Consider the following 22890-nt stretch of genomic DNA (forward strand, 5'->3'; position numbering starts at 1 on the left):
AAATTCTTTAGAAAAGGCAGGATATATAACAAGTATTATCCTATTAAATTACAGTGGAAAAAGTTTGCACACCATTTCCTCATAATGGAATACAAAACCAATATACTGCGGTTGTATTTTTGGTTTAGCAATACTTTAGCAAAGTATTTTTTGTAAAATTTTTAACACTGAAGGCTATCAGATGATAGAGTCTGCATTCTGAACAGGGGCATTCAACTCAAATGTTACCAGTTCAGGAGACCACTTAGCCAATGCATTGCTGTCAGAATTAAAACTCGAGAGACCTCAGTTGTTTTGCGATTGTGCTTGCTCTCCCTACTCTTTCAGGAAGTTTCTTCACAAGTACCATATAGTCAATGTATTATAAGCTGCTTCTATAAAGAGAGATCAACTGAAATGCAGAACTTCACCTACAGTTTAAAGAATCCCCCCTTTCCATTTTTTGGCACATTTGCTTTTAAAACCGAAAATCCTTTCACAAAACATGCAGAAACACCGTTCTGCCCTCAAGATTGATCACACTCCTTTTGATTGAAATATCTGCCCCTGGCTTTGTTTTCCTCCTAAAACATTCTCATTGTTGATCGATTCTGCGTCAATGCCTGAGCCAGCTTTAAGGTCAGTATCAGTCAAAAAGCAAACTCTTCAGCCCTGTGAGTTAATTAATCAGAACACAAACTCTGATCTGAGTTCAAGATTTAATATTGGTGTTTTTTTTTTTTTTTTTTTTACACAATTTGTGTTTTAATAAAAGCCTGTCTATTGTAACAACTGTATCAGAAAATATATCTCTACAAAAAAATGAATGAAACATACTATGCCAGAAAATGAAAAACTGCTTTTCTGGGCAGTGCACATTTCAAGCAATTTACGGCCTACTGAAGACACTGCCACTCAGTCGGCATGCGGTTCCTTGGCTGTGCCCTGCGACACGGTGACACACAGGGATCCGTTCAGCTTCACGTTAATCTCTTGATACCATCTGTGGCGTATCATCCCCCATTAATGCACGCAGTGAATCATGGCCTTCAACCACAACTTTCTGAGAGTGCTGTCAGGACCAAGCAAAAGTCCATCCATCTTTCGACTGAAATATGCTTTCTGGTTGCACAGCTGTCTCGCATAGATTGTCTTTATGGTGAGGCTTCAAAATCAATAAGAAACATAACGTTTGAGTTGTTTGGCTTTCTGTTTTTTTTTTTTTTGCACTAGGAGTGTCAAAGGGTAACTATGCATTTAGCCACTTACCACATTCTCAATCATTTGCTTTAATGCAATATTAATAAAGTACAGTTATAGATGTCTACTAAAAGTAAAATAAATGAATAATAGATGTTTCAAAGTGGAACAATAAGCATTCCCCAGGAATAATTTACTGCCAGATTCCCATTGTGAAATTGTATGGTATAATTAAAGTACATTAAATTAATAATAAGTATGAGGCATAAAACGACACAGAAACTGTCCACTAAATGTATTTATCATTTCAGTATTGGCTCTTAAATTTTCTGATCTGTCTGGATTATTGAGTTCAGGAGAAGCAGCTATTTATTAAACCAGCCTTTCCCAGAACTCCCCTTTATACAGAGAAACAAATGCTAAACAGCTCGGAAAGCATGCTAAAGATGAATGAATGCGACAGATGCTTAGAAATCCATAATATATTTTCCAGCTTATGCCAGTTAGCCAATGCTCAAGACCATTAACTACCACAACCTGCTCCAAGTTTTACCCATTGATTAACACTGCACGGGCCACAGGAGAGAGGCAGCAGCACCGGAACAAGACACGTCTCTGAGGCAAAAGGCTGAGACACAGTTTTCATCCTGCTGGAACCAAATCCACTGCATTTGAGTTATGAATAGGACTGCACTCATCCTAAAAACGTACACATACATGCACACGTAGCTCTAAAACAACAGACGGATGGGTGTCCTGTGTTGATGGAGAGATTCACCATTTGGACTGTGAGGGAAAATATGTTAAGCATCTCAAGATGACATTAAAACTACACCACAGCAGGAGATATCATAACCCAGCAAGGCCTTTACAGAGACAAGAGTTTTTTTAATTCCATTTAAATAATAATTATTGGCTAAAACTCAAATCTATTTAAAGAAGCCCCATTTCAAAAGGATGGAGCAAGGAATAACACACAACAAGGTATCACTTCCCTTCCCCTATAATTCATGCCAATTGCTTAGTAGTGTAGGAGCAGAAAACAGAATAACCTTTTTAATTTATTAACCCCTTGCACTACGCTGAAGTTTAACCTGTTTAACTGTTTTCCTGCAACGTTTAGCTTCATCTTTTAATGTAAAATAGCCATGTTGAGCATGTCTTTTAAAAGAGCTGCTGTCTGTATCGATTTGCTCTTTTCAAGCTACCAAGGCAGAGTGAGGACAGAGGTGACTATCTCTTGGGGAATGTGCCCACAACATGGTTTTCCTTTTTACGTAGGCCTATATATTTGAAAAACTTGACAGGCAGTGTCTAGAGTTAGGTTTGACCGTTTAAGAGCAGCAGACTTTGAAGGCATGTGACCGAGGCCAAGAGAAGCGGGGCGGTGTTCAAATGAGTAAAAGATGAACCCTGAGGATGAAGAGATACAAATGTATTTCTTTAGAGGTAAAGAACAAATCTGTCCCTTAGCAACTGAAAACCCAGGAAAAGAAAAGCATGTAACAGGGCATGTACAAGGGACAAAGATGCAGAGAGTGACCAGCTGTCCTCTGTGCTGGCAGTGAAGATATTATAATATTATTGATAAAAAAATTAAATCAAATACAAACAATATACAGGAGAATAACTTTGGGCTGAGATGAACCACATACGAACTTCTCAGATAAATGCGCTACTGTCTGTGGGAGACATTACTCTTTTACACAGGCTCTATGAATAAGAATACTAACAAAGACACTCATTGTATGACACTCCATGACAGTATGTAGGCGCTGGCAGCATGCAAAGTCATGCGTTTCTCATAATCAAAGAATAAGGAGCAAATTATGGAATGGGCAGGTCAGACAACAAACCGCATCATAAATCAACAGATTCTGCCAAATGTGTTTAGTGATCTCAGCAAATTTCAGATGACTCAAGTGATGTCATAAAGGCCATTATGCAGCTAAGATATAAATGGGTTTGGTTCTTTTGCATTATGCGAATCATCAGACCTCTCATGAGATATGAGAGTATTCTTTCGAGTGGAGAGTATATAAGAATTATAAGAATCTCTGAAATTACACTTTTATCTGAATGCAAGTACCTTCAGACTTGTTTCTATCAATCATCACGTAAAGAATCCCCCCTACATAAAAAACAACACACAACAAATTTGTGTTATGGAACCAATGATTGGTTCCTATTCCAATAAGAAACCTCTTAAGTTAATTAAAGAACATTACACTAATAATAAAGTATGACACTAAAATTGTCCAATACATGCATTCATCATTTAATAATTTCAGTATTGCCTCCATTTTCTGATCTGTCTGGATTATTTATATCAGATGTCATCACATTGCAAATACATACCCAGAGTTCAATTGGAATACTCTGCTTTCACTAGAAGGTTTAAGAAAAAATGTTAATATTGTTCCATTGTAAATGATGCATTGGAATTGGCTGAAATGTGCAGTGGATTTTGACTGCAATACAATCAATATTTCACTGGATCACAGAGCCAGGCTTACAGACTCGGCAACCTTTCAGGTCCTCTGGAGTGGACTTGTCATAGCTGAAGGGATTTTAATTTTTTTCATATAATGCTTTCTGTCAGAAGAACATATTTTAATCTGCTTGTAAAATTAGTATTGTGTCATTTATAAGGACAATCTGACAATGTCTCATTCAGCTGCTGCTGTGCTGCTCGGCAAACAGAATGTAGTTGCTTCCAAGGTCCCCAGAGTCTAGTATAGACAATACTAGATCTGCACAATACTACATAATCTGTAAATAGACACCTGGAACTTTTTATTTAAAGGATGCTCATTCTAAAATCTCTAGGGTGTTAAGAGCACTTCTGATCTTACTATTCAGTCAATTCCCTTCAGGAAAAGTGGCCCTGACAAAATGCATGCTGATCAATAGATTTTACTTTTGTCTGTAAATATTTTATATGCTGTATTAGGACCAAGGTAGGACACATTACTACATGTGATGGTGATGGTATGTTTGGCCTTTAACCTTTACAATTTGGAGTTTCAATAAAAGTATTTGGAGAAAATATGCAAATCTTATTGCTTATTGCTTTTAATTTAATTTTGTTTGTTTATGTCAGTAGTGGCAGGGATTTCCTGGTAACAAAGCCAAATACATCCGATTGTCACCTCAGTTTCTTTGCAGTTTTGTATCTTTTTAAATCAAACAATTAGGTTTACTTCAAGCTGGCAGATGTTACACAAGCTGACTTTGCTTGAAAAATAAATTGCCATGACTTCAGATCACCTAAGCACTGCCTTTGAGAAAGTCTGGAGTCTCAGCTCAGCATTATTATCAACTAGCATCCCCCAACTTTTACCAACCTGTAAAATAAAGGTTAAAGGAGACATATTTCTTATTGAATGACTTAGTAACATAGCAAATTAAAAAGATAAATCCTGTCCAGGTCATGGATTGACACTGTGGTCTATCAGGGTTGGGCTAGTGGGCCGGCCAAGCAACACAAGAAGGTGAGCATTACACCTAGGCAGACACCACAATACTGGGTAACCACATATTATACATTATGGATCATATTGATGTTTAGTTTGATGCTGGTTTTGTTTAAATGAACCAAAAATAAAATAAAATACAATCAAGTGCGTTATAATAGAAATAAAAATGAGGGGAGACTCATACATTTATAAGGACTTGACAATGATCAAAGTGTTGTGTCCCATTTACTGTATATTATTAGTCATCAAAAAGGCAAGTGAAATCTACTGCCTTGAACCACCGTGACAAAGAATGAATACAACATGCACACATACAGAACACATTTAATTGATCTTCACTTCTAACCTCTTATGTACTGTAGTTATCAATCTGCTTGGCGAAGGTACACACAAAGAGCAAGATGGAGGTTGATAAAGCTTAAATCCTGAAGTGCTTTTGTTGTAATAAGAATATGGTTTCAATTTTGATTACAGATTTAGGACCAAAAAGAAATTCCCATGTTGTTTAACACTGCCTAAATATTTAAGCAAGATTCAACATGTTTTTGGCAGACATTAATACAACAGGCTCTTTCCAATTAAAATGAACAGATGTTTTGGAAGGGACCCTTCACAACATCCACAAACGTATTAAAACAAAACGACAGCAAAGCAGTTTGAAGAGTAAAAAATCAAACATTTTGCAACCTCCACGCTCCTTTGCTTTAAAAGACTAGGATGTGTGGGACTCCAATTTGCATATTTCCGTGTTCTTTCACTGCTTGATTTTACCATTTTTGGCTCCTTGGAGGCTATTACTGTTTAAAGGATGCTAATAGTCCAGTTACCAACAATGAGCTGAAAGTAGGTTTTTAAGAAGCAGATAAAAAAGCTCAGAAGTACTTAAATCCCACAAGAGACCTTCACTCTTTTCATATTCACTTAAGAAGACAAGCTTTAAACAGTCTACTGAAAGAAAAAAAGAACAGACTATGAATAGATTCTAGAAAAAGTATAAAGTTTTGAAAACTTTAGATGTGTGCAATGAATTCCTCATGTTAACCTCATTTAATGTGGATTTTCCTTTCCCCGAAGCTTTCCATCTTGATCTTGCTCTACACTAATACAAGTGTAAAACTCAAGGTGTCCTTCCATAAAGGTGAATTCCATTGAAAACTGCTGTTCAACATGAATGTATCCATCAAACACAAAAGGCTTTGTATGAAGGCCAACATGTTAAAGAAAAACTTAACATTTTGCTATGGACCGTGGTGAATGGGGCCATTTTAAACACTTTTCAGGACATTTAAAACATCTACAATTAGAGTAAAGGAGTTGTACCATTTACTGTATGTGTGTATTATATAGGTACAGGTATATAGATGGAGATACAGATACATCTATGTTGCATCTGTGCTAGAGGTCACAAGGTCACTTCCTTTGATGCTTTTGGTACTTTCAGGAGCAAGTATCCAAAGCCTCTGAAATGACAAGCTCGTGTTTACATTCAGAAATCACTTAAAATGTCCCTCCAGAATGAAACTGATGGAGGTCTTACTTCAAAAGAAAACCGACAAAAGCACATGTATATATACACACATATATAATAAGCATTTATTTGTTTTTATAATTGATGCGCAGGGTAAATAAGTAACAATTCTCAAATAAGAAGAATGTGAGGCTGCCTTATCTATCTATTTAAAAGCTGATTTGAAAACCGTGTCCCGTCTCAAAGCTTCCTAGGGACTATGGATCAATATGGTTACCCTATACACACCCGAGTATGTATTGATGTTAAGCAAGTGCTGGTTATTAATTTATTAACAGATGGAAGAGAAATACAAATAAAACGCTGACATTTTACATGGTTTATAATGAAAGAATGAGCGTTTCCAGTAGTGGCATAAATACAAGTGTCTTATATACAATTCCCTTAAACGAAATAAGATAGAAAATACAGGGAGTTAAGTTCAGCGTATAACTGTGCGAATAGAGTCAACAATGCAGCTGGTTAGATCGAAAGAGAGCTATGAAGTTATGAACACCATAAATATCACTGGGGATGTGCATGCAAAACCATAAATTCTAAAAGAAAAACTGTCCAATAAAACTTGAAAAAGGTAGTTCCACTGCTTCTATTACAGTAAGGTAAAGAAAAAATGTTTACTACTCCTGGTGCTGACAAGCTTACATTTTGTAGAGTAACAGAACAGTGATGTGTTGAACCTCAGGCTGTGTGCCTAAAATCATCTAAAAATGACTAATTTTTCTATTAAAATGATGAATGTGCTAAATGAGGTTTGTAATCAATATCATACGTTTGTAAACACTTTATACTCTCCTGGGGATGGACTCTTTAGCTCACCTAGTAAATCTGCCTTCTATAGTACGGCACAATGAAGCCACCCTTACCATATGCTTACAAGTAGAGTAACGACAAGCGATCAGTCTTGTTTTAAACTATTCATAGATTTTTTCTTTTTTCATCTATAGGATTTTCACTATGGACATGAATGAAGGCTGACAGAATTAATTACAGCTATTTAATTAATCAGGAATCCTCATTAACATATGATTAAAAGAAGGATGTGAAAACCTATATATTTCAACACAGCCTGACAAGTAAGTAAGGCTACCTATTTTTTTTATTATGATTTTCTTTATAGATGTTACTACTTAGAGGTACTGATGTTTCAGGTAGCTAATTATTCCGCAGCCCCTCCTCAAACACAGAATGAACCGGATTTGTAAAAGAAGACATTGATATCTCTGACATACGAATCGATAGTAGTGGTTTGGGGAATCTGTGGGAGAACTAACAGAAGCCCACCTGTGCGGGATCTGATCAGCTGATCCGCCCCCCATGCCTCCCTTCTATTAACAGCTGTGGTTTTACCCAACACCGCGACAGGGAGCGCTGAAAAGAGAGGCAGTCACAGAGCGAAAAGGAGATGGAAAGAACCCGAGTGCTGAAGAGCCCCAAGAAAAGAGTTCGGTTGGTCCATTGGGACTTGTTCCTTTAGTTTGTTATTAGCCATTTTCCTTGGTTGGGTTTGTCCGGCTCCCTCACGGAGACGGTTTATTTTTGATTCGAAGTCTAAACGGAAGCCAAGTCCTACATAATTAAGCCGGGTTAAGTCCATATAGCATGCAAATTTCCCGTGTCTGCCATGTAATTGCAGAGAGCTGCTGGGGCTGCGAGCCGTGCGCCATGTCACAGCCAGATTCAAGGATTCAGCTCCCTTCTGCTTACACAAGCAACCGTTTTCTCGGGTTCCTGTGACAAAAGTTTGTGTGTCAGCTTCTACACGATACCTCACACCTTGCCTTAATGATGGCTGTTTTTAAAGGGTTCAGCTGCATTGCCTGCTTCACCTGCACAGTAAATGCCAGGCTGCTATTAGAAAGTGGTAATAGAAATGACCCTTTGTTCAGACTCGGGTATAGATTTTTCTTTTTTAACATCCCCTGACATCAGACATTTGTCATCATTCAAAATTATAGCATGCTGATAAACCATCTTGGGCAAGGGGTTTGAGGCAAGTTCAACGAATATATATATCTATATATATATCTATATATATCTATATATATCTATATATATATATATATATATATATATATATACACACACACACACACGTATATAATACATATACATACATATACACACACACACACACACACACACACACATCACACACAGTTCATCTTGGAAAACTAACCACAGGTCTTCTGTGGATTTAGGCAGCCTCAGTTGCTTCTCTCTCTTCATGTAATCCCAGACAGACTCAATGATGTTGAGATCAAGGCTCTGTGGGGGCCATACCATCACTTCCAGGACTCCTTGTTCTTCTTTACGCTGAAGATAATTATTAATGACTTCCGTTGTATGTTTGGGGTCATTGTCATGCTGCAGAATAAATTTGGGGCCAATCAGATGCCTCCCTGATGGTATTGCATGATGGATAAGTATCTGCCTGTACTTCTCAGCACTGAGGACACCATTCATTCTGACCAAATTCCAATTGCAGAAATGCAGCCCCAAACTTACAAGGAACCTCCACCATGCTTCACTGTTGCCTGCAGACACTCATTTGTGTACCGCTCTCCAGCCCTTCAGTGAACAGACTGCCTTCTGCTACAGTCAGATATTTCAAATTTTGACTCCTCAGTCCAGAGCACCTGCTGCCATGTTTCTGTACCCAAGTTCCTGTGTTTTCGTGCATAGTTGAGTCGCTTGACCTTGTTGCCACGTCGGAGGTATGACATTTTGGCCGAAAGTCTTCCATGAAGGCCACTTCTGACCAGACTTCTCCGGACAGTAGATGGGTGTACCAGGGTCCCACTGTTTTCTGCCAATTCTGAGCTGATGGCACTGATGGACATCTTCCGATTGTGAAGGGAAGTAAGCATGATGTGTCTTTCATCTGCTGTATTACATTTTCTTGGCCAACCACTGCATCTACGGTCCTCAACATTGCCCGTTTCTTTGTTCTTCTTCAAAAGAGCTTGGACAGCACATCTGGAAACCCCTGTCTGCCTTGAAATTTCTGCCTGGGAGTAATCTTGCCGATGCAGTAGAACTACCTTGTGTCTTGTTGCTGTGCTCAGTCTTGCCATGGTGTATGACTTTTGACAGTAAACTGTCTTCAGCAGCCTCACCTTGTTAGCTGAGTTTGGCTGTTCCTCACCCAGTTTTATTCCTCCTACACAGCTGTTTCTGTTTCAGTTAATGATTGTGTTTCAACCTACATATTGAATTGATGATCATTAGCACCTGTTTGGTATAATTGTTTAATCAAACACCTGACTATATGCCTACAAAATCCCTGACTTTGTGCAAGTGTACCTGGAAGAACTGATGCTGTTTTGAAGGCAAAGGGTGGTCACACCAAATATGGATTTGATTTAGATTTTTCTTCTGTTCACTCACTTTGCAGTTAATTGATCAATATAATCTATTAACATGTGTACTCTTGGAAGCATTCTTACTTTACAGCACTTTTTCACACCTGACTAAAACGTTTACACAGTACTGTGTGTGTGTATATATATATATATATATTATATATATACATACACACACACACACACACACACACACACAGTGAGGGGAAAAAAGTATTTGATCCCCTGCTGATTTTGTACATTTGCCCACTGACAAAGAAATGATCAGTCTATAATTTTAATGGTTGGTGTATTTTAACAGAGAGAGACAGAATAACAGCAAAAAAATCCAGAAAAACGCATTTCAAAAAAGTTATAAATTGATTTGCATGTTAATGAGGGAAATAAGTATTTGATCCCCTATCAATCAGCAAGATTTCTGGCTCCCAGGTGTCTTTTATACAGGTAACGAGCTGAGATTAGGAGCACTCTCTTAAAGGGAGTGCTCCTAATCTCAGCTCGTTAACTGTATAAAAGACACCTGTCCACAGAAGCAATCAATCAATCAGATTCCAAACTCTCCACATGGCCAAGACCAAAGAGCTGTCAAAGGATGTCAGGGACAAGATTGTAGACCTACACAAGGCTGGAATGGGCTACAAGACCATCGCCAAGCAGCTTGGTGAGAAGGTGACAACAGTTGGTGCGATTATTCGCAAATGGAAGAAACACAAAATAACTGTCAGTCTCCCTCGGTCTGGGGCTCCATGCAAGATCTCACCTCGTGGAGTTTCAATGATCATGAGAACGGTGAGGAATCAGCCCAGAACTACACGGGAGGATCTTGTTAATGATCTCAAGGCAGCTGGGACCATAGTCACCAAGAAAACAGTTGGTAACACACTACGCCGTGAAGGACTGAAATCCTGCAGCGCCCGCAAGGTCCCCCTGCTCAAGAAAGCACATGTACAGGCCCGTCTGAAGTTTGCCAGTGAACATCTGAATGATTCAGAGGAGAACTGGGTGAAAGTGTTGTGGTCAGATGAGACCAAAATCGAGCTCTTTGGCATCGCCGTGTTTGGAGGAGGAGGAATGCTGCCTATGACCCCAAGAACACCATCCCCACCGTCAAACATGGAGGTGGAAACATTATGCTTTGGGAGTGTTTTTCTGTTAAGGGGACAGGACAACTGCACCGCATCAAAGGGACGATGGACGGGGCCACGTACCGTCAAATCTTGGGTGAGAACCTCCTTCCCTCAGCCAGGGCATTGAAAATGGGCCGTGGATGGGTATTCCAGCATGACAATGACCCAAAATACACAGCCAGAGCAACAAAGGAGTGGCTCAAGAAGAAGCACATTAAGGTCCTGGAGTGGCCTAGCCAGTCTCCAGACCTTAATCCCATAGAAAATCTGTGGAGGGAGCTGAAGGTTCGAGTTGCCAAACGTCAGCCTCGAAACCTTAATGACTTGGAGAGGATCTGCAAAGAGGAGTGGGACAAAATCCCTCCTGAGATGTGTGCAAACCTGGTGGCCAACTACAAGAAACGTCTGACCTCTGTGATTTGCCAACAAGGGTTTTGATACCAAGTACTAAGTCGAAGGGGTCAAATACTTATTTCCCTCATTAACATGCAAATCAATTTATAACTTTTTTGAAATGCGTTTTTCTGGATTTTTTTGTTGTTATTCTGTCTCTCACTGTTAAAATACACCTACCATTAAAATTATAGACTGATCATTTCTTTGTCAGTGGGCAAACGTACAAAATCAGCAGGGGATCAAATACTTTTTTCCCCTCACTGTATACACAAACACCACATTTTTAGATTACAAATCCTGAGAAACGTTCAATTGAAAAGATTTATATTTTTATAATTAACTTTTATTGGGGGTGATGAAAGAATTCAAACAAGACAGTTGGCGATTAAAATACCCCATTTTGTGCCACTCACTTTACAGAAGTTTCTATGTGGCTCACTCTTGAGAATACTGCTCAGTATGTTCGGCAGAACAGCGTGAACCATGGTACAGTATAGTATAGTAGCCGTATGTACTTACGAAGCGCTTGGCTTTCAGACGCTCGTCCTCTGCAGCCACTCTTTCCCGCAGGATGGCTCTGCTGTCCTCCGCGGCCGCACGCTCCCTCACCAGTGCTTTGCCAATTTCGTCACGAACAAAAGATTTATCCTGTTCCAGCCTTTTCAAAAAGAACAGACAAAGGAGAGAGATTTTTTTTTTAAGAATTTTAAACACGGAAACTTTCACATAATGTTTCTGATGTTCTGATGAAGTTATTAGAAAGAAAGAGAGTGTACACAAAATGTAATATAGACAAAAGTTTTACATTTAGAAACTCACAAATGACATTTCATTATCTTTTCCTTTTCAGGCACTTCTTCAAAATGAATGAAAGGTACATGGTTTTTTTTTATCAGGCTGTCATTTTAGGATTGACAATGAAATCTAATGAACTGCCTTCCTCAGATTGTTTGTCTATAACCTATGAGAGACTTGCACAGTATTAAACACTATCAATGAAATAAAAATTGTATACAAAGATAATTTGCTCACAATACAATAATCGACAAAATTAAGAAAACAAAAGACAACGTGGAAGCATTAAATATCAGTTCAATACTGACAAGACCAAAATTTGCAATTTAAAGCATGTTTTAACTATTACAGCTCATTGGAAAGAAAAGATTCAAGAATCTGGATAATTTTAGTACAGAGCTTTTGCAGTTGCTTAGCAACACATTTGCCATAAACCAAGCACCTTGATTCTTGGGGCAAACTATGTGATATAAACTATATATATAGTTGACAGTCACAGACTATGTATGTACATTTGTGTGTAAAATATATACATGTGTGTATGTGTTTGTGTGGGACAGTCAATTTATCATAAACTACCACCAAAAGCTGACAATGGGAACGGAGAACTTTTCTCAGAATAACAAATTAAAATTATTTCATATTGAACGGTTGCTCTGTAATTAAGTTGGGTATCCTAGTAATTACTTATTTTTCTCCACCTACATATTTGTTCATGTAATGCGATTTTATTTCTACTGGGTTGCAATTCAAGCCCAATGGGATTTAACTTTTGAGCTCCATCACAGTGAAAAACCAATCCGTCTGTCTAATTTTCACTATCAATTTAAAAGTAGGTGGAAAATGTATAAAACAAATTATTTGGGGGGGGATGACAGAAAAGGTTTGTATCACATTATTTTTTCTTTTTCAAATGGCATGATGAGTTATTAACATCTATAGATTTGAATTGTTGTTTGCATTCTTGGGAAACATTACACATCTTGTTTACATTTTTTTCCAGAATGTTTAAACTAAAAATATGCTCTACATGAGTCATGATTCAAGCAGATTGTAAAAACATGAGAAATGAATGTACTTAAATGTACAAATGATACGCCAATGAATACAATCTAAAATTATAATTTGCAGACCAGCAACAGGTTCACTTGGTGAATTTAATCAATTGTTCCCACCTCAATAGTTTTCAATCTTCTCTTGTAAATCTCATGCTACAACACTGTAAGCCGGTGAGGTTCAGGCCTAGACCCACTGTTCTCCTTTCAGACTTAAATACTTTAGATTAAGCCTGACACTGTGCTTAAAGACATGATTGTACATAAAAATAAAAATAAAACCTTCACACCACGAGTCATCCCTCCTGAGGGTATTGGTAGAGCATGATGCTGAAGAATGGAATGATATTGAGTCTTTACGATCTCTTCTCTTTGTGTGCATCAGCTAAACAACTGCAAACCACCACATCATTAGCTTTGTACAATATCTCTCCTGTTTTCTTCTCAGATAATTTCCTAATGCTCAAAATTTTATACTTCAATGGGAAGGATTTTTTTAATACATTTTCCCTCACCTCAGAGTAATGGGGAGCAGCAGCTCTCTCCAGTGTTACCTGCTGCTACAATATGCGAATTAACTCTTTCCTTTGATGTGGAAAAAAATCTAGAGCAAGCTGGGTGCTACTGTATGTGAACACAGCATAGCTCCTTCGTTCCATTGCAGCCATACTGTACAAGATTTTTCACGTGCACACGCACACACCCTCCCCCACACACCCACACAAAATTCTTGTACAGTCCTCATAAACCCACTAGCTTCTCAAGATCACCGACAAGCAGAGCCTGGATTTCAGAAGCTAATGGTTCATTAGGCACTGAGGGTCACATCTGCAGCAAGAACCTTCCCCTCTTCACAGCCGCCATCAGAGGGACGAGGCACTGCCTTGATATCAGGTTAGAATCCCAGTCTCTGTCAGGAGGATTCATTTGTTAATTACATATGAGTTTATTCTCCAATGCTCTGAACTGCTAGTTGTGGGCTTCAGAGAACTGGCAAAGAGTTGGGGGGTGGGGGGTGGGGACTCTTTAATAATGAAACATTAGAACACTGTGCCACAGATTCTGCTCAGCATGAACCTTGTATGTTAAACTAGCAAAAATAAATAATTCACCTCACCATCAATATGCCCACACTGCACTTCCTTTTCAATTGTATACAGATTATTTTCATTATTCACAGCAATGCAGTTAAAAACTAAAATAATAAATGAATACAAAATTACTTATCTTTGGTAACACACACACTCCCTTTAAGAGAGTGCTCCTAATCTCAGCTCGTTACCTGTATAAAAGACACCTGGGAGCCAGAAATCTTGCTGATTGATAGGGGATAAAATACTTATTTCCCTCATTAACATGCAAATCAATTTATAACTTTTTTTGAAATGCGTTTTTCTGGATTTTTTTGTTGTTATTCTGTCTCTCACTGTTAAAATACACCTACCATTAAAATTATAGACTGATAATTTCTTTGTCAGTGGGCAAACGTACAAAATCAGCAGGGGATCAAATACTTTTTCCCCTCACAGTGTATATATATATATATATGTCTTGCCTCAAACAAAGACTAATTTGTAATCAGTCCTCTGGCAGCATGATCAACATTTTGCCCCAACTGTGAGTTTTCCTCTTCAGGGTGTCCACATTAGTGAGGATCTGACATGTTCTTCACACTTGTCATTCAAACTTCCCACCCCCTGCTGTGCTTACCCTTTAGGGTTAATGTCCGGGCTCTAAAGCTACCATAGAGATGAGGTTGTATGCCCTCATCACTTCCATGCATCTGTAGTTTTGAAGGTAGATTTTGGCAGGCCATGTGTTCCAATTTTAACATTGTGTTGAAGGATGTGAGGTGCAAGTCCCCCTCCCACCCAAGATCGTTAAATGTTAAATGTCTGGATTAATGTCATTTTATGTTGATAAAGTAGGGCAGAGATGCAATTTCACTCCCAGAACCTCAAAACATCACACTATCGCAGTGGCGGACAAATGAGGAATGCAAAGAGGCAGGGGAAGATTTGCAATTATGTTCAAACTATAGCCTGGGCCACATGTGGGATTTCATATTTTGTTGTAAGTGACCTGTCACTCGTAAATCAAAGATGAGCTAAACCAAAGACGTCCCCACGCACTTCAGCCTCCAGTCACAGTGCCACTTGTATCAATGCAGGCTGAAGTGGTGTAACATTATCAACACTGATTCATACCCATGTGACACGCACATAATCGGCACGTAAATAATGCAGCACGCACTTTCCCCTTTCGGTGATACAGATGCTCACTTCTCTGCTGTGGTAAAGGTGTTTAATATATTAATATGGCAATTAAAAAGGTCTAAGGAGAAGTAAGCAGGATTAATATCACTTCTGACATTCACATGTGTCCTTCTGTGGACAGCGTCATACCCCAGGTGGGTTCTAACGGTGTAAAGTATGACGTGAAGGGGACTGCTATCAGCGTGAAGATCACTGAAAACCATCAAACAGCATGAATACAACAGCACATGAGGAAGGCACTGTCTCAGGCTTCTTTGCACTCCTACAGGCAGTTCCGTGAGGTTTGAAACTTCAACCATTCTGTGCCACAACTGTGTCAATCCAGACATAGACAAACTCCTCTTCCTGGAGAGCAGGAAACCTCACTTACCCTCCAAAATCCACTTATTTCATCATTATTCAGAGACTGGATGTGTGACACTGTGCCCTCAATTGGAACGGATTACATGCTATAGGATGAGAACCTGGACTGGTGCTACCACACTCTCAGCACCAGGCTTGTGCCGCCTAGCTGAATGAAACTATGAAGAATGAAGAAGCCTCCATTTCCATCACCAATGCCCAGACTGTTCAATCATTAATAAAGCAGCGCTGCATGTCTTGCCTGCTTGTTATTAAGTACAGTATTATATCTCAATATCAGCAACGTAGCAAATGGATTTTGACAGACTTGCATAACATCTACGAATGTTTTGAACAAAGCAGTTTAAGACACCATGCAATATTAATGGCTGAATAATGTTTCTAAATGTTGAGGATTAATATTTAATGAGGCCAAGAGCCTACTGGATGCAGAGCTGATAGTTAAGGTAGCAGTTGCAGAAGGAGACCAAAAAAAAAAAACAATACAGCTGCTGACATGGGATTCTTGCACTGGGATACATTTTCAAGTACAATCTCAATCCTCAACACCGATACAAGCTTTTATTTTTCCATGAACTAAATCCACACAACTGCTCCCTGTGGCCTACACTACCCTGCTACAGTCACACTGATAACACATTTGATGAGAACGGATTTCAATTAATTAATCTTCTATATATTTAACAGAACAAAAACAAACTCACTCGTTCGCTGTCAACTGTGACTAAGCATTCCATTAATTAAGATGGAAAAAAAAAAACTTTTGGATAATTGCATATACTTCCAGTCTTCCAAATTAATTCACATAAACTATATCTATCTATACAGGTAGAATACTGAAATGAAGGAAAAAGAAAATAATAATAATTAGTTGATCTTATTGCCCCTTCAGTACCACTATTGGAAGAATCTACTACAGTAACCTAGGGGAGAAGTGAAAGGAGTTACTTTACAATAACACAAATGTATTTATGGTAGCATAAATTAGTACAATTCAAAAGACTTATTTATCCTGATTTCCCCAACTCCCTGTTCACCTACTACAGGACAATATGTCGTGTCATACCGCGGGTGTCTGATGCCTAGCCCACTCCCCTCTCCTGCCCCGAGGAGGTGAAATGAGCTGCCTGTGAGCATCAGACCAGCAAGTATCCTACCACTTTGCAGAACCTCCTTAAGAGGTATATGTCTGGATTACACATATAGACCAATCAAATCTTCTCGTAAACCTCAGTTTTATTAATTTTAATGTGTACATGAACAGGCATGCTGATGTATAAGCAGAATGTAAAAATGTATTGATTGCCAAGGAATGTATTTCACCTTGGATAAAGGCATCTGCTAAATTAAATTAATACAAATAATAATAAACCATTAATACAATTTATTTTAACAACATAAGTCAAGAGATGCAATATATTAAACAAAAAAAGTGCTGGTGTGCAAGGTTTGTTAAAAATCATGAGCTAAACCTCAGGATAACATACAAACTGCATTAGAAGGTCAATGCCTTTAGTACATTATTTATTTGTGTATAATTCTTTAGGCCAGAAGGTTAAAGCAATAATAAGTCAAACTGTAGAAAAGTGTTTACTGTGATATTAAGATTTTTTTCCCCAGATGCTTTTTGTCACCACTTACTAGTTGGCACATTTGTCAAGTTTGTACTCAACTATTCACCTGTACAACATTTTGTCTGAGGTATTCTGTCTACTAGATGACCTCATTATGATGGTATGCTTCGGGCACATTTGGATTGTGGGTACTGGAGTCTTTTTAAAATATGGCCTCAGCACTGCAATAACCAAGCCAATACACACCATTCAAGATGTTAAAACTCACTCTCATCTCAATACAAGATAGACTCCTTAAAGTGGCCTTTAAACATTGCTTTGTGCAACACATTTGAGCTCTTCAGCCTTTTCTAGGGCAAGTATAATAATTATTTACTCAGTAATAATTTCAGTTAATAGTCAAGGACAGCGTATGATCAATAGAAGCTTTCAGAGCTCTAATAGGCATTGTTGGAAATGAATCAACTGAAAAAGGTATAGAACATATAGCAGAATGATGACTGGGTAGTTGGTGTATGCGATTCAATAGGTACTACAGATAACATTTTCCACACGTCCACAATTCTGATGGAATCAATGAGCCGCATGATTTCAGTGTTTGTGAAGAGACGCGAGAAAGTGTTGGTACAGAGGGTGACTGCTTCGAGAATGGCCTTTTGACTTATTTTGGTGAAACTTTAAATTTGATCACTAACATAAAATATTAGCGTGTTCAGGTGCATCTCCTCAGAGGTATGACAAGTTTTTTGGATGATTTTCAAGATACGCAAAGTTTTGACTGGAGTGGTTCCAAATAAGATGGCAGTATAAATTGGAATTCATCACAGATACCAATCTTTAGAACATAATTTGCATTTCTGATACAAAGCACCCTCTTATTTCAGTTATGATTAGAACGGTAATGCGAGGTCTACATCTCTGCATAAGGGTAATTTTTAAAAGAAAGAAAACTGATAGTCGCAGTTCATAGAGTAGTCGCTGTTGAAACTGGTTGCCTTCATGTCTCTTATCAAGCTTATGCATCTCTTATTGTTAGAATAATTAATATTCTAACGCATTTCAGAACAAACTGGACTGTATTATTGGAGGGAGCTTTGTATCCAATGTGCCTTTTACAGGTGGGAGTCTGCAAATCAATGTCAGCGACAGGAATCTGCAATGAGCTGCGAACATTCAGATTGCGCCAAATCTCTCCGGATGGCAGCATCTTGAAATCTCCCACGTGCTCAAATTTAACATTCCTGAGCAAAGCGGCCTCAGGACGGAAAGAGAGCACAGAAAGGGTAGGCTGAAGTGTGCACTATGAGCAGAACGCCCTCCTTGGGGGGCAAAAAACTTTCAAAAAGTAATGTTCTACTAGCAGCATTCTTTCAACCAGCTGGAAGAGAAAAGGAAAAAGAAATGGACATATTACTGAAGTGCTCTTGTTCTCAGATTGTAAAGCGTGAGATCGAAATGCCTCCCGTGGCATAGTCAGCTTTAAGAGCAAAATGTATTGTGTCTGAGTTAAAGTACAGTTGTGTTTTTGCTTTTTGTCAATAAGCAGTTAGGAACCATGACCTGAAGTGCATTTCTTTATATATAAAAATAGTATTAATCGTTTCAGGACTGTGATGAGTTTATTTTTATTCTAGATAAGTACTTATTGCGTTTTTCTGCTGACTAAGCATCTATGCAGCTTTAATTCGGTCTGTGAGAAGGCTGTTATGCTCTGCTGACTTAAAGAGGAGTCTTGAGCAAATCACATCCAAATAGTGGCAGTGGACAGATGAGCATGAACATGTCCATTTAGGAAAAATATTTTCTCTCTCTCCTCACCAGCATTCAGGTTTTGTTTCCCCCCAAAAGTTTCCACAAGATATTTGACTCTGAAGTGACAATATTCAGTTACCTTTCTAAATTCATAGGATTCAGCAGATCTGTGAGCTTAAATTTGAAAAGCTTACCCTTAACCGTAACTGTCAGTCCATCCACAATCAACTGGTGTCTGTATTTACTCAGATTTTAAGTTGAATTCATACATTTTAGTTTGTATCAAAATGATCATAGATGCTTGATATTAATTTTGTTAATAGAATATTAAAGGCATTTCAGGTGATGTTCTTACATGTAATCTCAGAAGGTGAACGTTTACATCCTGAAAGAAAATAAAATCCCATGAAAACATAACCCTGCATGGTGGTGAGTGATCTTACATCTACCATCTATTTTCAAACCTGTTTTTTACAATCCACAAAATGTTTTAATAAAATACAGTCCAATTCTCCTCCACAGTTGACACAGGTGGGCACGATGCTCTACCAAGTCGAGACGCAGCATAACTCAACAAAGCAGCGTCTCTGTGCTGACCAGGAGCAGATTTTCATCTCTAAAGTTCATGAGGCATGGCACCATCTGGCTCTGTGTGCAGCCGCCTCTGCAGTACGAAGACAAATGCTGCCTATTACAGAGAATCTTTTAGCGACATTTGCAAAGCTGCGAGTCCCTGTAAAAACGAAATCCCTCCAGCGAGGGGGTAATTGGGTTGTTCATCATCGAGTGAGAAAGCCCCCATACCTTCCTGGCACTCCTATTTTGCAGTGCTTAAGCTGGAGTGGCCCCCCACTTCCAACACTACCTCTACTAGAAGTCAGGCCACTTTTGAATCTCCCGACCGTAGCCCACTGTGCGCCATGCGTTTTGGAGGCTGGCTTGACTGAACACAAGCATAAGAAACAATATTTTTTCTGTTTGTTATGAATGAGGTATCCGTTGCTGTTTTGTTTCATTTCCATCAGCAGAGCTCCCCTCCTCCGCACACAAGTAAACAGAATACTGTAGAAGCCAATACCCAGATGGCTAAATGGAGAGAGTATGTATTATTTACAAGTTCGTTTAAAGTGCTTCATGGCACAAGTCATAGAGTAATTATTTATTTAGAAATAAATTAAACCGCAAGCACTTTCAATTTCTTCCATTAATGTAATAATTTTCCAATATATAACCTGAGGATATAAGTATTTCCAATACGTTTTTTATATGACACAAACGGGTCTGTAATTTTGGAGTTATTTCCAAGTGAAGTTAATTGTCATTACATTCTCATTAGGTGGTTAATACACTAAAGAATTAATCAGTGTTTTGCACACAGCACGGCTGGCATCTGGTTGGTTTGGACTTAAAAAAAAAAAAAAAAACTCCTTACATGTGAAAATAAAAATCAGATCTTCAAAAATACGAAAAAACGAAAACTCGTAACTATTCATATGAGAGTTTGTGAAAATGCTTCATAAATCAAATTCACCTCTCTGTCACAGTGAAAATTATTCATAGACTGAGTAAGTATTGGCTACTTTTTTACAGTTTTAATACATGGATGGGGAAAACAATTTAGATTAATGACGTGCATAAACATTTGTTAACAACATTATTTTAGAATTAAGAAGTTCTATTGAAAACAATTAAGAATAATAAGCCCCACATATAATATAATGAGGACAGATTAAATTGGGATGTTTGTTTGTTTTTTATATAAGAAAATAAAACTATTTTGGAACTTCCAGGCTATAGGAAACACTGGAACATTTCAACAATTCAAAAAGACTACGCAAAAAAATATTGACTGGGTCTCTCTGAAAAAATATTGTTAATCCATGTATTAAAACATCATTAATTGCCTGGGCGAATTTATCAATGAGCTAAAGATCTCTTGAAAAAGCAATACTTCACCACAAGGTAAAATGGCTGACTGTGTTACAAAATGTCAGGAGTCTTACTGCCTAAAGAAAAATAAAGAACATCTGAAAAACAGTTTAAAGAAAGAGAATATAATATAAATAATGACCAAAACAAAAAGAAAATACGATGTGGGAGATAACATTAAGGAAAATATTGATTCTGTCCATTCAAGCGCAACATCATGGTCAATAAAGCTCTCTGGATAGTCTATAGTGTTACCAAGGAGATATGACAGGCAAGTTATTCACTATGGCTTCAAATACTATAAAAACAGATGCACATCCTAATTTCCTTTTTTATTGCCAACAAAAATATAATTTGTTATCAATACTAATTTGTACAGGTTATGTAGAGGCTGCCAACCCAGATCTGGGTGAAAGAGGATGCTTGAGGATGCATAGGCTTGATGAAACCAACTGCATTTTTACATTTTTTTGTCCATTTTGCTGCTGAGTCTGCTTATGATAGCACAAGACAAATGAATAATGCAAAACGTTTTTAACAAAGTCCTTCTATAAAATAACCCCAGTATCAATAAAACAGAAAACAAACACACATTTGTACAAGCACTGCATTATTGCTTGCTTACTGCATCACAAAGCTTCTGCCTCAGAAACAATGACTGCCCTGGCCCAACTTAAATTAACTTACAATGCTTCATTGACACACCGAGGCTGCTGCTGGCCACAGATCAGGCCACACAGACCTGGGCTGGGAACCTGCGAGAGCCCTATTGGGCTATCATCTAAACAAAGCAAACCAGCGAAGAAGTTTTGAGTCATCAAGCCCCAGTGAACACTATTGACTAGATGCTCAATGAGGCCAGACACAGACCACTACACTTATACCCAATCATTGTTGGTTCAGAGGAGGAGCTTGGCTCTTTAAATTGTGGGGTCAGATGAGGATTCATTTAATGAGTACATAAAAAACAAACCATAATCTGCCTGTTCGCTTTAACCATTACAAAACAACCTATTAATTAATGGCTGCTGGTTCCTTTAATACTCAGATTCAACAGCGGAAAGAAAGCTTCAGTAAGTCAGCAAGATTGGTAATAATACCTTAATTCTGCACGTACAAAAACACACACCCATCATACATTGATCTGGACCATGCTGCTGAGCTTCTATACAATTTAATATTACATAGATAACATCATTTTAGTTTATTTAGTTCATTAAAAAAAACATTTAATAGCTTCTGTATATTCACATTCAAACACTATGCTTAATTATTCTGGGTATACGAGTTTCTAGTACGATGTTAAAGACTTCTGAAGCGATTCTTAATGAAAGCTATGTTTCTTGATGCATAAAACCAAATACATGTGTGTCAGGAAAATCTCTTAAAAGTACAGATTATGCATAAATCAAACCAAACAATTAAGCCTATTTCTTAAATGAAGTAAATACATACATACATAAAATATGTATACACACACACCTATACATATATATATACACTCACCTAAAGGATTATTAGGAACACCTGTTCAATTTCTCATTAATGCAATTATCTAACCAACCAATCACATGGCAGTTGCTTCAATGCAATTAGGGGTGTGGTCCTGGTCAAGACAATCTCCTGAACTCCAAACTGAATGTCTGAATGGGAAAGAAAGGTGATTTAAGCAATTTTGAGCGTGGCATGGTTGTTGGTGCCAGACGGGCCGGTCTGAGTATTTCACAATCTGCTCAGTTACTGGAATTTTCACGCACAACCATTTCTAGGGTTTACAAAGAATGGTGTGAAAAGGGAAAAACATCCAGTATGCGGCAGTCCTGTGGGCGAAAATGCCTTGTTGATGCTAGAGGTCAGAGGAGAATGGGCCGACTGATTCAAGCTGATAGAAGAGCAACTTTGACTGAAATAACCACTCGTTACAACCGAGGTATGCAGCAAAGCATTTGTGAAGCCACAACACATACAACCTTGAGGCGGATGGGCTACAACAGCAGAAGACCCCACCGGGTACCACTCATCTCCACTACAAATAGGAAAAAGAGGCTACAATTTGCACAAGCTCACCAAAATTG

At 38.2% G+C, this 22890-nt stretch overlaps 1 protein-coding gene across 2 annotated transcripts in view; it reads right to left on the minus strand.

Moving 5' to 3' along the window:
• The window catches only part of chchd3a (coiled-coil-helix-coiled-coil-helix domain containing 3a), a 93101-nt gene that overhangs the window by 43179 nt on the left and 27032 nt on the right, over positions 1-22890 (minus strand). For both annotated transcript variants that reach the window (XM_066705132.1, XM_066705131.1), the window contains exon 4: positions 11591-11729. In XM_066705132.1, the coding sequence (XP_066561229.1) occupies positions 11591-11729 (139 nt within the window). The remainder of the gene's footprint in view (positions 1-11590; positions 11730-22890) is intronic.

The sequence above is a fragment of the Amia ocellicauda genome, chromosome 5 (genome assembly GCF_036373705.1).
Source record: "Amia ocellicauda isolate fAmiCal2 chromosome 5, fAmiCal2.hap1, whole genome shotgun sequence".
NCBI lineage: Eukaryota > Metazoa > Chordata > Actinopteri > Amiiformes > Amiidae > Amia > Amia ocellicauda.